Source organism: Oncorhynchus tshawytscha, linkage group LG32 (genome assembly GCF_018296145.1).
Source record: "Oncorhynchus tshawytscha isolate Ot180627B linkage group LG32, Otsh_v2.0, whole genome shotgun sequence".
Classification (NCBI taxonomy): domain Eukaryota; kingdom Metazoa; phylum Chordata; class Actinopteri; order Salmoniformes; family Salmonidae; genus Oncorhynchus; species Oncorhynchus tshawytscha.
The window spans coordinates 5,577,141-5,592,653 of NC_056460.1; the positions used below are offsets into that span (position 1 = coordinate 5,577,141).

Here is a 15,513-nt window from a genome sequence, read left to right on the forward strand (position 1 = left end):
GAACGCTGCAACTTTTAAAGGACGAACCACTGTACACGTACAGGTATATTTCAATGTATTCTATGATGGCATAAGAAATATAAAAACAGCTTAGGTTTTGGGGTTATTATTGAGATTCTCCGGGACTTTTGTAGACTTTGAAGCCAAAAGTAGCGTTCCTGAGGCAAAAGCGGCATGTGCAGATATGTGCACCATGTCATTGCGCCCTCTTTCGCTCTGCTGTGTGTGCATCTTCCGAGCTGTCACTCAAATGGCTAAGGGCTGAAGCTCATTGGCAAAACTCGAATTGCTAAGGTGCTGGCCCCACATGGGTGAAAATGTATGGAAAATGGCACAACACAGCTTCTTGAAAAACAGTCTCATGGTTAATTAAGGGAAGACAGTAATTCTGCTCATAGATTATGCATGAAGGACTCATTGACACATCCAGCCCAAAGCGGTAGGTTTAAAAAATACTTAGTAGACGTCAAAGTTCCAGAGCATGTCTTGAAGGGATATTCTTTAAAAAAAAAGGGGTATTTTACCAATGACCTGCATGAAATGTTTTGCGCCTTAAAACAGATAGTTGAACAGGTACCTGCTAAGACCCAGTGAAGGAAGCAAGAGGACCATGAAGATGAGGAAGGTGTAGCACTTGTGCATGGTGGTCCGGTTCTCCCCTGATCTGCCCATGAAAAAAAAGAGAAAAAGGCCAATGTCACTGAAGGAGCTTACATGATGATAATTTAATTTATTTAAAAGCTGAATTTCAGTAACACACACAGAAAAAAACACATTTTAATTAATAAGATGAGATACAACAAATTGTACAAAATGAAAACGTCTGGGAATTGAGGCAAGATGGTTTGAGCGGTGGAGGGAGGATCTTGGTCACAGTCAGGGAGGTTGGTGGTCATATCAGAGTCAGGTCCGCAGCCATCAGCACACCTTGCTGTCCCTGACATCCTCAGCCTCTCCTTATGGACTCTGTAGGTAGCTATTCCTCTTCACTACTAATTTGTAGTACCCACTTGGATGATGCCCCAGCTGCCGCTGGCGCCAGAAAGCCATTGATAATTGTCAGAGTAGTTGTCCTCATCTCTAAAATTATACTAATTTAAGTCTGTGTGATCTTTAGAAAACCCAAAATCAAGAAAAAAAAGTGGAATTATAGGTCAACTGAAAGAAACCCCTCCCATACATTTTGAATCTTCCCCATTGTGAATATCACATCTGCACCAAGAGCTGTTGGAATTAAAAATCTCTCACAGCATAACCTAAATAGACACAATGCAGATTTTTAAAAAAAATAAAAAATCTCAGAATCAAATAATTTCTGGGTAACAATTAAGTAATTTACTGTGATTATGTTTTACCGTTACCGCTCATCCGCGGTCACAGACATTCTGAGCAATTATTACAAGATGAGGGGGAAAGGATCCACGTGCCTGCATGGAACAATTTTCTCTTATTCAACTTACTGACTCCAAAGCGTGGGGCGCAGGCCACGTAGTCTATTTCTATGTTCACTGAGGTGTGTGCGCTCTGATTACATGCTGACCACACCACAATAAATATACACATGAATGTTATTCATGAATGTTATTCAATTATTTAAATCAAACTGCTCACGTGCGCCAACAAGCATCTGTGTAGCCAGGCGCTAAAATAGAATTTGGTTCTGTTATTTACGAGCTTGCAAGTGCAGCCTCTCCCATCTCCTCATTGGTTTTAGGAGCATATACCACGTGGGTGATTGAAAGCCGAACTGAGATCCACATTCCAGTCGGTGGTGGTAATGCACCTTAAAGTTGGTTGACATCCGCCATTTAAAGTCCAAAGACTGAAGAAGGAGTGATGACTAGAAACTAACTAGGTTTACCCTATTGTCAGTGGATTAATTGTCAGAGTAAAATAACTTGTGTATTTCAGGTAAAATAAATGTTTATATCCCAGGACAAATTAGCTAGCAACAGCAAGGGTAAGGAACAACACATCCTCAACACGGGGGCCCCTCAGGGGTGTGTGCTCAGTCCCCTCCTGTACTCCCTGTTCACTCATGACTGCATGACCAGGTACGACTCAAACACCATCCTCAAGTTTACAGACGACAACAATGATGAGACAGCCTATAGGGAGGAGGTCAAAGACCTGGCCGTGTGGTGCCAGGACAACAACCTCTTCCTCAATGTGATCAAGACTAAGGAGATGATTGTGGGCTACAGGAAAAGAAGGACAGAGCACGTCCCCATTCTCATCGACGGGGCAGCAGTGGAGCAGGTAGATAAGTTCCATGGTGTCCACATCACCAACAAACTATCATGGTCCAAACACACTAAGACAGTCGTGAAGAGGGCATGACAAAGCCTATTCCTCCTGAGGAGACATGGGTCATTGGCATGGGTCCTCAGATCCTCAAAATGTTCTACAGCTCCACCATCGAGAGAATCCTGACTGGTTGCACCACTTCCTGGTATAGCAACTGCTCAGCCTACGACCACAAGGCACTCCAGAGGGTAGTGCGTACGGTCCAGTACATCACTGGGGCCAAGCTTCCCGCCATCCAGGACCTCTATACCAGGCGGTGTCAGAGGAAGGCCCTAAAAATTGTCAAAGACTCCAGCCACCCTTAGTCATAGACTGTTCTCTCTGCTACCGCACTGCAAGCGGTACCGGAGCGCCAAGTCTAGGTCCAAAAGGCTTTTTAACAGCTTCTACCCCCAAGCCATAAGACACCTGAACATTAATCAAAGGGCTACCCAGAACCCTCTTTTACACTGCTGCTACTCTCGGTTTATTATCTATGCAGTTACTCTACCTACATGTACACTACCGTTCAAAAGTTTGAGGTCACTTAGAAATTTCATTTAAAAAAGAAAGAAAAGAAAAGCACATTTTTTATCCATTAAAGTAACATCAAATTGATCCGAAATACAGCGTAGACACTTAATGTTGTAAATGACTATTGTAGCTGGAAACTGCATATTTTTTAAAATGGAATATCTACATAGTGTCATGACTGTCCTGATCAGGTCAGGTTACAGGAGACCACAACCCTACAGATTATCTCTCACCCCCCAACAGGGGAGGAGAGATCTAGGGATATGAAGATGTGCAGGTTTTATGACCCCTCACGCCCATGGTAAATCTTAGGCAACAGACAAAAATTCCTATGTCCTCTCACTATGGAGAACCAGCCTCAAAACATTAAACATGCAATAAATGGACTTTGGAACAATGGTTTCCGTCAGCCACAATGGTGGTAATGACGACAGATGGAATATGAAAATTAATGTCATTTTTGTGTTGTTATTAAAGGACAATGTTATTACGAAAACATTGTAACGTTAAGAGTTTTCCTAGTATATGCTTGATACATTGTACGTTGTGTGGAAAATGTCCAAAGAGAATGTTTTGATAAAGATGAAATGTGAAGTTAGTTGTCTAAAATTGGATTTGAGTAAAATCTAGACCTGGCCTCTTAACTTGGTACGCCCAGAGAATTGCCCTAAAGGTGGTTACGCCCACTTCTGACCCGAGGGTATAAGCCATGTGAGTTAAGAATTAACATAGACTAAGTGCAGCCAAGGTCTAAAATGTCAACAAACCCAAAGCAAGGTTGAAGACAAAGAAATATTTTTTTCTACACATGCTACAGAGGAGTAGCTGTGTCTGAGCGGGTGAATTCAAGCCGGAACACCTGGTCTACACTCCCCATCGAATCGTGGTATCTACACTGTTTCATTCCTACGCTGTGAGCTCTGAGATACAGAGCTGTCTGTCCTCAAGAGGCCCCTTTCAGAGCAAGGGCGAGGAATTTGACCACTAAGCCAAAAGGACACTGACATCATGAGGACAACCAAATCAAATCAAATTTTATTTGTCACATACACATGGTTAGCAGATGTTAATGCGAGTGTAGCGAAATGCTTGTGCTTCTAGTTCCGACAATGCAGTAATAACGAGCAAGTAATCTAACTAACAATTCCAAAAAAAACTACTGTCATACACAGTGTAAGGGGATAAAGAATATGTACATAAGGATATATGAATGAGTGATGGTGCAGAGCAGCATAGGCAAGATACAGTAGATGATATCGAGTACAGTATATACATATGAGATAAGTATGTAAACCAAGTGGCATAGTTAAAGTGGCTAGTGATACATGTATTACATAAGGATGCAGTCGATGATATAGAGTACAGTATCAACGTATGCATATGAGATGAACAATGTAGGGTAAGTAACATTATATAAGGTAGCATTGTTTAAAGTGGCTAGTGATATATTTACATCATTTCCCATCAATTCCCATGATTAAAGTGGCTGGAGTAGAGTCAGTGTCATTGACAGTGTGTTGGCAGTAGCCACTCAATGTTAGTGGTGGCTGTTTAACAGTCTGATGGCCTTGAGATAGAAGCTGTTTTTCAGTCTCTCGGTCCCAGCTTTGATGCACCTGTACTGACCTCGCCTTCTGGATGGCAGCGGGGTGAACAGGCAGTGGCTCGGGTGGTTGATGTCCTTGATGATCTTTATGGCCTTCCTGTAGCATCGGGTGGTGTAGGTGTCCTGGAGGGCAGGTAGTTTGCCCCCGGTGATGCGTTGTGCAGACCTCACTACCCTCTGGAGAGCCTTACGGTTGAGGGCGGTGCAGTTGCCATACCAGGCGGTGATACAGCCCGCCAGGATGCTCTCGATTGTGCATCTGTAGAAGTTTGTGAGTGCTTTTGGTGACAAGCCGAATTTCTTCAGCCTCCTGAGGTTGAAGAGGCGCTGCTGCGCCTTCCTCACGATGCTGTCTGTGTGAGTGGACCAATTCAGTTTGTCTGTGATGTGTATGCCGAGGAACTTAAAACTTGCTACCCTCTCCACTACTGTTCCATCGATGTGGATGGGGGTGTTCCCTCTGCTGTTTCCTGAAGTCCACAATCATCTCCTTAGTTTTGTTGACGTTGAGTGTGAGGTTATTTTCCTGACACCACACTCCGAGGGCCCTCACCTCCTCCCTGTAGGCCGTCTCGTCGTTGTTGGTAATCAAGCCTACCACTGTTGTGTCGTCCGCAAACTTGATGATTGAGTTGGAGGCGTGCATGGCCACGCAGTCGTGGGTGAACAGGGAGTACAGGAGAGGGCTCAGAACGCACCCTTGTGGGGCCCCAGTGTTGAGGATCAGCGGGGAGGAGATGTTGTTGCCTACCCTCACCACCTGGGGCGGCCCGTCAGGAAGTCCAGTACCCAGTTGCACAGGGCGGGGTCGAGACCCAGGGTCTCGAGCTTGATGACGAGCTTGGAGGGTACTATGGTGTTGAATGCCGAGCTGTAGTCGATGAACAGCATTCTCACATAGGTATTCCTCTTGTCCAGATGGGTTAGGGCAGTGTGCAGTGTGGTTGAGATTGCATCGTCTGTGGACCTATTTGGGCGGTAAGCAAATTGGAGTGGGTCAAGGGTGTCAGGTAGGGTGGAGGTGATATGGTCCTTGACTAGTCTCTCAAAGCACTTCATGATGACGGATGTGAGTGCTACGGGGCGGTAGTCGTTTAGCTCAGTTACCTTAGCTTTCTTGGGAACAGGAACAATGGTGGCCCTCTTGAAGCATGTGGGAACAGCAGACTGGTATAGGGATTGATTGAATATGTCCGTAAACACACCGGCCAGCTGGTCTGCGCATGCTCTGAGGGCGCGGCTGGGGATGCCGTCTGGGCCTGCAGCCTTGCGAGGGTTAACACGTTTAAATGTCTTACTCACTTTGGCTGCAGTGAAGGAGAGACCGCATGTTTCCGTTGCAGGCCGTGTCAGTGGCACTGTATTGTCCTCAAAGCGGGCAAAAAGTTATTTAGTCTGCCTGGGAGCAAGACATCCTGGTCCGTGACTGGGCTGGGTTTCTTCCTGTAGTCCGTGATTGACTGTAGACCCTGCCACATACCTCTTGTGTCTGAGCCGTTGAATTGAGATTCTACTTTGTCTCTGTACTGGCGCTTAGCTTGTTTGATAGCCTTGCGGAGGGAATGGCTGCACTGTTTGTATTCAGTCATGTTACAGACACCTTGCCCTGATTAAAAGCAGTGGTTCGTGCCTTCAGTTTCACACGAATGCTGCCATCAATCCACGGTTTCTGGTTAGGGAATGTTTTAATCGTTGCTATGGGAACGACATCTTCAACGCACGTTCTAATGAACTCGCACACCGAATCAGCGTATTCGTCAATGTTGTTGTCTGACGCAATACGAAACATCTCCCAGTCACGTGATGGAAGCAGTCTTGGAGTGTGGAGTCAGCTTGGTCGGACCAGCGTTGGACAGACCTCAGCGTGGGAGCTTCTTGTTTTAGTTTCTGTCTGTAGGCAGGGATCAACAAAATGGAGTCGTGGTCAGCTTTTCCGAAGGGGGCGGGGCAGGGCCTTATATGCGTCGCGGAAGTTAGAGTAACAATGATCCAGGGTCTTTCCACCCCTGGTTGCGCAATCGATATGCTGATAAAATTTAGGGAGTCTTGTTTTCAGATTAGCCTTGTTAAAATCCCCAGCTACAATGAATGCAGCCTCCGGATAAATCGTTTCCAGTTTGCAGAGAGTTAAATAATGTTCGTTCAGAGCCATAGATGTGTCTGCTTGGGGGATATATACGGCTGTGATTATAATCGAAGAGAATTCTCTTGGTAGATAATGCGGTCTACATTTGATTGTGAGGAATTCTAAATCAGGTGAACAGAAGGATTTGAGTTCCTGTATGTTTCTTTCATCACACCATGTCACGTTGGCCATAAGACATACGCCCCCGCCCGTCTTCTTACCAGAAAGATGTTTGTTTCTGTCGGCGTGATGCGTGGAGAAACCCGCTGGCTGCACCGCTTCGGATTGCGTCTCTCCAGTGAGCCATGTTTCCGTGAAGCAAAGAACGTTACAGTCTCTGATGTCCCTCTGGAATGCTACCCTTGCTCGGATTTCATCAACCTTGTTGTCAAGAGACTGGACATTGGCAAGAAGAATGCTAGGGAGTGGTGCACGATGTGCCCGTCTCCGGAGTCTGACCAGAAGACCGCTTCGTTTCCCTCTTTTTCTGAGTCGTTTTTTTTTTTTTTGGTCGCTGCATGTGATCCACTCGGTTACACTGGTTGTAAGGCAGAACACAGGATCTGCGTCGCGAAAAACATATTCTTGGTCCGGGAACCAGAGAGTTGCGCCGGAGAAGTGTGTCATTGAGAAGCCTAAACAACCCACGCGGATCTTCCCATCTGAGACCTCCAACACGTAATTAAATCATTATATTCTGACCCATAAGAGCGGCAGTTCGGGGCAAGGCTAGGGTTAAAATTTGCATAGCTGACAAATGCACCCAAATGTATATTTCTCTCATGTACTTTCTTTTTTTCTCTATTTTTCTCTGTCTTTTAAATCCCCATTTTGGGTCACGCGCCATAGTGTGTTGGCCCATTATACTAAGTATTAATCAATAGCCTAGACTTTGTTGTGTATCTTTTATCATCATTTTAGCTTTCTAGTAAATAAATAATCAACTAATATTGGTGTGGTACAAACTCATTGGTGGGACCCGGGTTTGTGCAGATTCCCGGATTATGCGACGTTCAGAATGAGACTGTAGAGGAAATTGATTATTTAGCGACTGTTGTGAAATCGATATTCTGATAATCTTTGAGTTAATTTGGAAAATAGAAACACAATAAAACTAATTTTCCCATGGTGCCCCAGATTAATGAGTTAATAATTGCTTGATTCATTTAATCACGCCATTAGAAACCTTTAATCATTAGATGAATAACAGTCGTCACATTAACTAATACAACGTCACGACAATAGGCATAGAGGCCCGCCCATTATCTGCAACCATCACTCCTGTGTTCCAATGGCATGTTGTGTTAGTTGATCATTAGAAAACCCTTTTGCAATTATGTTAGCACAACTGAAAACTGTTGTCCTGATTAAAGAAGCATTAACACTGGCCTTCTTTAGACTAGTTGAGTATCTGGAGCATCAGCATTTGTGGGTTCGATTACAGGCTCAAAATTGCCAGAAACAAAGCACTTTGTTCTGAAACTCGTCAGTCTATTCTTGTTCTGAGAAATGAAGGCTATTCCATGTGAGAAATTGCCAAGAAACTGAAGATCTCGTACAACGCTGTGTACTACTCCCTTCACAGAACAGCGGAAACTGGCTCAAACCAGAATAGAAAGAGGAGTGGGAGGCTCCGGTGCACAGTTGAGCAAGAGGACAAGTACATTAGTGTCTATTTTGAAAAACAGATGCCTCACAAGTCCTCAACTGGCAGCTTCATTAAATAGTACCCGCAAAACACCAGTCTCATCGTCAACAATGAAAATGCGACTCCGGGAAGCTGGCCATCTAGGCAGAGTTAAAGAAAAAGCCATATCTCAGACTGGCCAATAAAAATAATTAAAATGGGCAAAATGACACTGGACAGAGAAACTCTGCCTAGAAGACCAGCATCCCGGGTTCGCACGCATGTTGATTTTGTCCATCAAAATCCTGCCGTCTAGGGAGTTTTTCCTAGTCTCTGTGCTTCTGTCTCTGCATTGCTTGCTCTTTGGGGGTTTAAGCTGAGTATCTATAAAGCACTTTGCTGATGTAAAAGGGCTTTATAAAATACATCTGATTGATTGATAACGCTTAACTCAGTGAAGAGCAACTCCAGTCGCCTTCTGTGTGTGACGATTCCTGTTCTTTACACCAAATCAGCAACTCATTTGGACTTGGAAAATCCCTAGGACCACTATGGCCTAACCCTCAGTGCAACTTGCAAACCGTATTACTAAGGATAGGAAAGTGAACAGTACCTCGTCCAGTGTTTCTCGAAGAAAGCAGAGTAGTAGACGATGGTCGGCAGCAGGGCAGAGAAGGCCCACAGGAGCAAAGTGGGGAAAAACTGGGTGATGATGGGGTTCTGGAGAAAAATGACACGAGGGAACAGAAGACATACATTTTCTCAATAGTCAACGAAGCCTTGCTCCTCAAATGCCCTCATATTAAGCTCTGTACCAAATAGCTTTAGATTATGTCCCAACTGCAATCTATAACACCATGCTAAGAACAATGACTGAACAATCACTGAGCAAACTACTAAGGCAGGGCAGGGTATGACTACCAAATTACATCAGAAGCATTGCTGGTTTTGATTCTTACCCTCTAATCAAGGACTGAATTAGACATGGGAAAGCAGGGTTGTGTTCATTAAAGGAAGGAAATTAAATGGAAATGGACTACCTGGAATACACCAATGACAATGATAATTGTCCATTTTACATTGCAAAACCTTTAAAACGTTATTTTGTGGTCTAGCCTAATAGTGTTTTTTCAAACCTCTCCTCGGGGATACCTAGACATTTCAGAATCTTGTTGTAGCCCTGAACTAGCTCTCACCTAAATCAACAAGTCAAAAACGTGATTGTTGACAGGTTGAATCTGGTTTACTAGCGCTGGAATATATCAAATACATGGAATTGCTGGGGGTTTAACCACGGCCCTAATAAACACAACCCAGATGAACTCAATCAACGCCATTCAATTAACAAACAGGTGGAAAAGAAAACCAGCAGTGATATGGTTTAGGGCTGGAATAAATAGCTCTGTACAAGGGTGTACTAGCAATTTCACAGTGCATCATTTTCTTTCATTATGTCAATGTAGAATCAATATGAGACGTTTGTTGACAAAGCCTTTTTTTAAATACATATTTTAAAGGTATTTCAGATTTTTTTGAACAGATAGTGGGAGAGAATGACAGTGGCAAAAGATAGAGAAAGGTTGTATCAAAGGGCAGTAGGCCAGATTCGAACCCATGCCGATACGGAGGCTGGCAGAGGCTGCTACAGTGGTTGCTCCACTCAAAGTTTTGCGATTATGCTGTGGGACTTAGAGGTAATTTGGGGTTTAGTATGGCACCCTGAGTCACTACTTCATTGCTCCAGACCAGCGCAAGGGGGAGTTAGCGCACTGATTATGCTTTTGGGTTCCGAGGCACGACTGTCTCTAAAAATATATATTTTTTGTTACTACTCGTCAGTATTACTTACTAAAACAGTTGTTACACTAAGGTTTTTATTCTAAGAGAAGCTTAGACTACAATTAGGGTGTGGAAATGTTAGGATTATTTTGCTCTCACTGTAGTACTGTAGCCTACTGCCAACCAGTCACGCTGTACAGAGCCCGAGTGGCGCAGCGTTCTAAGACACTGCATTGCAGTGCAAACTGCGTTGCTACAGATGCTGGTTCAATACCTTTGCTGGCCGCAACCGGGAGACCCATGAGGTGATTGTAGGCTTTTGATTTCTCTCCCTCTAAATTTTTTAAATAAATAATTCTAAATAACAAACTGGCTTTTTTAAAATTTTTACAAATGTTCAAGAATGGAATTTTTCCTTGCTCAATTTACATTTTTGAAAAGGAAATCTACAAACTATTATTATTTTTAAAACAAAAGCTATTTTTATTATTGTTATTATAAATTAATTGATAATTATATTAAAGCCCCTTAGATACATGGGCTTTAATATAACACAGATATATTATCAACACTGTTTTTCACAAGCATAGCAGGCTGTGAATTCTGCAAACAACGTGTCTAGCAGGACAATGGTCACATTGGTCAATGGGATTGCCTTGCAGTTCTCCAGCTTCATCCACTGAGATAGGCGCACGAGGTTCAAGGCATGAGGGCAGGAAGCACGGGACGGGCCACAGAGCAGCACACAGAAGAGAGCCTAGCCCATGGGTAAGGGAGGAGGAAGGAGGAGAGGGGGTGGACCCCCAACCCGCCCCACTGGGTAGAACAGAGCAACACTAAAGGGCGTTGCATTAAATAAAGGCGCTGACTAGGGAAACATTCCTGCTGTTCTTAGTGCCTGTCTGCACGTTCAAGCTAAAACAATGTAACTAATAAAAGCGTGAAAAATGCCCTTTAGATATGAATTCGGAGGGCTGAAATGATTAAATAGAGTATTAGACCTTTCACAAAAGGTATCAGTCAAAAGTTATACTGAAATCCGAGCTAGATTTAACAAAAAATGACATGAAAAGCATACATCTATAAATCCCAAAATCTAAAAGTAATTGGAAAGGTAGATAAATGATTTGTGATATTGCGGTTACAATAAAGAATGTAAAGAGGATGTAAACAAAATGCTGTGTTTTTATTTACAGTATTGATAGACAGCTGGAGGCATTTTGAAAAAGGTTTTCAAACACTTGTTTTTCACAAGTGTACTGAAGGACTGTAGCAGGTGTAGCCCTATCATCAGGACAATAGACACTTTATAGCCCGGCTACTGTAGGTGTGAACATCCCCGGGACGAAATGGACATCATTTTCATCAAGCCAGTTTCTTTTTTTGGTGCTACCCGTTCCAGGGTTAGGATTTTCAAGAGGGCTTGAAAATGAGACAGATCTAAGAGGATCACAAAACTAAAAAAGGTATTTTGGTTTCAGTGCATTTTCTTTAAAAAACATGAATATAGCCTATCAATGTGTAGGCATAATGTGTAATAAAATCTATAAAAGTTAAATAAAAATTCTAAAAATGACAACCATGCCACATCTAAAAAAAAAAAACACATTTTTGCCAAGAAAAGTCAGTTTTGCTAGATTCTTAAAATGTGTATGCAGCATGTGCGTTGGAGTCACTTTTAATTCTTAACTTCTTATGGTTGGGGCGCTATTTTCACGTTCGGATGAAAAGAGTGCCCAGAGTAAACTGCCTGCTACTCAGGCCCAGAAGCTAAGATATGCATATGATTAGTAGATGGATAGAAAACACTGAAGTTTCTAAAACTGTTTGAATGATGTCTGAGTATAACAGAACTCATATGGCAGGCAGGCAAAAACCTGAAAAACAAATCCAACCAGGAAGTGGGAAACCTGAGTTTTGTAGATTTTCAATTATATGGCTATCCAAGATAGGAAGTGCAATCGGACCAAATGTACACTAATGCTTCCACTAGATGTCAACAGTCTTTAGAACCTTGTTTCAGGCTTCTACTGTGAAGGGGGAGCGAATAAGAGCTGTTTGACTAAGGGGTCTGGCAAAATGCAATGAGCCAAGTCATGCAAGCCAACTGTATGGCTTGTTTTGGTGGCTGAGCGCTGTACTCAGATTATTCCATGGTGTGCTTTCGCTGTAAAGCTTTTTTGAAATCAGACACAGCGGTTGCATTAAGGAGAAGTATATCTTTGATTCCATGCATTGCACTTGTATTTTCATTTGTGATGAGTATTTCTGTAAATTTATGTGGCTCGGAAGCAAAACATTACTGAATATAACGCACCAATGTAAACTGAGATTTTTGGATATAAATAGGATATTTATCAAACAAAACATACATGTATTGTGTAACATGAAGTCCTATGAGTGCCATCTGATGAAGATCATCAAAGGTTAGTGATACATTTTATCTCTATTTCTGCTTTTTGTGACTCCTCTATTTAGCTGGAAAAATGGCTGTGTTGTTTTTGTGACTAGGCACTGATCTAACATAATCGCATGGTATGCTTTCGTTTTAAAGCCTTTTTGAAATCGGACACTGTTGTGGGATTAACAAGTTCATCTTTAAAATGGTGTATAATACTTGTATGTTTGAGGAATTTTAATTATGAGATTTCTGTTTGAATTTGGTGGCCTGCACTTTCACTGGCTGCTGTCAAATCGATCCCGTTAACGGGATTTCAGCCGTAAGAAGTTAATGGATCTACCGTTTCCAACATAGGCCACTGTAATCGATGGGGGCTCAGGGCAGTATCATTCTGCTCATCTGATGAAGGTGCACATGGCGGCAACAAGGTGCACATGGCGGCAACAGGCGGAGAGTCAGGCGGCAACAGGCGGAGAGTCAGGCGGCAACAGGCGGAGAGTCAGGCGGCAACAGGCGGAGAGTCAGGCGGCAACAGGCGGAGAGTGGCACATTGATGAGGGTGAGGAACAAGATGGGAGTCACAATCCATGCCAGGCACACCTGTGAGCTCTGGAACGTCACCTCCGACAGGCAGAGTCAACATACCTGGTGGGTTCATCAGGTCGTCGGTTCACCCTGACATGTCCATTCCTCTTCTGACAACAGAACTTGACCAACTGCTCACCAGGCACAGCAAGGGCTGTCCGGACCATTATGCTATTCCAAGAATGTGTAACTGAAGAGAGACAGATTACCAACAGGGATGGATCCAGAGGCAAATGTGGCTTACCAGTGAACCTCCGGGTGTTCATCATTAATACTGTGTCTTAGAAGTTTCTGTCCATGACTGACAGTTAATGATTACTTGTCAGACTGCACAGTAGCCTAATAAACAAATGTAGGTGGCTTCTATCTTCAAAAAGCTTTAAATGCTTTATTATCCAAATGTTTAAAGTGCGTGGGCGACCTCATTCAACTGCAAAATGTCGGAAAAGCATACAGTACTGTATTTCTTCATCAGCTTCTTTATTTAAAAAATAAAAAAAATGCACCTTTATTTAACCAGGTAGGCTAGTTGAGAACATTTCTCATTTACAACTGCGACCTGGCCAAGATAAAGCAAAGTAGTGGGAAAAACAAACACAGTGTTACAAAATAAACAAACATACAGTCAATTATACAATAGAAAAAAGTCTATATACAGTGTGCAAATGAGGTAGGATAAGGGAAATAAGGCAACAAAAAGACCATAGTGGTGAAATAATTACAATATAGCAATTAAACACTGGAGTGATAGACCAGCTCTGACAGCTGGTGCTTAAAGTTAGTGAGTGAGATATGGGTCTCCAGCTTCAGAGATTTTTGCAGTTCGTTCCAGTCATTGGCAGCAGAGAACTGGAAGGAAAGGCAGCCAAAGGAGAAATTGGCTTTGGGGGTGACCAGTGAAATATACCTGCTGGAGCGTGTGCTACGGGTGGGTGCTGCTATGGTGAGCTGAGATAAGACAAGGGCTTTACCTAGCAAAGACTTACAGATGACCTGGAGCCAGTGGGTTTGGTGACGAATATGAAGCGAGGGCCAGCCAACGAGAGCATACAGGACACAGTGATGGGTAGTATATGGGGCTTTGGTGACAAAGCGGATGGCACTGTGATAGACTGCATCCAGTTTGCTGAGTGTTGGAGGCTATTTTGTAAATGACGTCGCCGAAGTCAAGAATCGGTAGGATAGTCAGTTTTACAAGGGTATTTTTGGCATCATAAGTGAAGGATGCTTTGTTGTGAAATAGGAAGCTGGCTCTAGATTTCATTTTGGATTGGAAATTCTTAATGTGAGGCTGGAAGGAGAGTTTACAGTATAACCACACACCTTGGTATTTGTAGATGTCCACATATTCTAAGTCAGAATTGTCCAGAGTTGTGATGCAACACGGGCGGGTGGGTGTCGGCAGTGATCGGTTGAAGAACATGCATTTAGTTTTACTTGCATTTAAGAGCAGTTGGAGGCCACGGAAGGAGAGTTGTATGGTGTTGAAGCTCGTCTGGAGGTGAGTTAAAACAGTGTCCAACGAAGGGCCAGAAGTATAGGGAATGGTGTTGTCTGCGCTAAGGTGGGTCAGAGAATCCCCAGCAGCAAGAGCGACATCATTGATGAATACAGAGAAAAGAGTCGGCCCGAGAATTGAACCCTGTGGCACCCCCATACAGACTGCCAGAGATCCGGACAACAGGCCTTCCGATTTTACACACTGAACTCTATCTGAGAAGTAGTTGGTGAACCAGGTGAGGCAGTCATTTTACCTGCTGTTGTTGTGCTAGCTGATTAGCTGTTGTTGTCTCACCTACTGTTTTAGCTACTGTTTTACCTAGCTCTCCCAATTCAACACCTGTGATTACTGTATGCCTCGCTGTATGTCTCTCTCAAATGTCAATATGCCTTGTATACTGTTGTTCAGGTTAGTTATCATTGTTTTAGTTTACAATGGAGCCCCTAGTTCCACTCTTCATACCCCTGATACCTCCTTTGTCCCACCTCCCACACATGCGGTGACCTCACCCATTACAACCAGCATGTCCAGTGATACAACCTCTCTCATCATCACCCAGTGCCTGGGCTTATCTCCGCTGTACCCACACCCTCATTCTACTCCTCCTCTGTTCCGCGGGTGATGTGGAGGTAAACCCAGGCCCTGCATGTCCCCAGGCACCCTCATTGGTTGACTTCTGTGATCGAAAAAGCCTTGGTTTCATGCATGTCAACATCAGAAGCCTCCTCCCTAAGTTTGTTTTACTCACTGCTTTAGCACACTCTGCTAACCCTGATGTCCTTGCCGTGTCTGAATCCTGGCTCAGGAAGGCCACCAAAAATTCTGAGATTTCCATACCCAACTATAACATTTTCCGTCAAGATAGAACTGCCAAAGGGGGAGGAGTTGCAGTCTACTGCAGAGATAGCCTGCAAAGTAATGTCATACTTTCCAGGTCCATACCCAAACAGTTCAAACTACTAATTTTGAAAATTACTCTCTCCAGAAATAAGTCTCTCACTGTTGCCGCCTGCTACCGACCCCCCTCAGCTCCCAGCTGTGCCCTGGACACCATTTGTGAATTGATCAC

General features: G+C 43.5%; 1 protein-coding gene across 3 annotated transcripts in view; it reads right to left on the reverse strand.

Moving 5' to 3' along the window:
* LOC112230407 (CSC1-like protein 2) overlaps positions 1-15,513 on the reverse strand; it is a 98,097-nt gene that overhangs the window by 25,924 nt on the left and 56,660 nt on the right. For all 3 annotated transcript variants that reach the window (XM_024396698.2, XM_042310700.1, XM_024396696.2), the window contains 2 exons: positions 8,792-8,898; positions 578-664 (listed from right to left, as the gene is read on the reverse strand). In XM_024396698.2, coding sequence (XP_024252466.1) covers positions 578-664; positions 8,792-8,898 — 194 coding nt within the window. The remainder of the gene's footprint in view (positions 1-577; positions 665-8,791; positions 8,899-15,513) is intronic.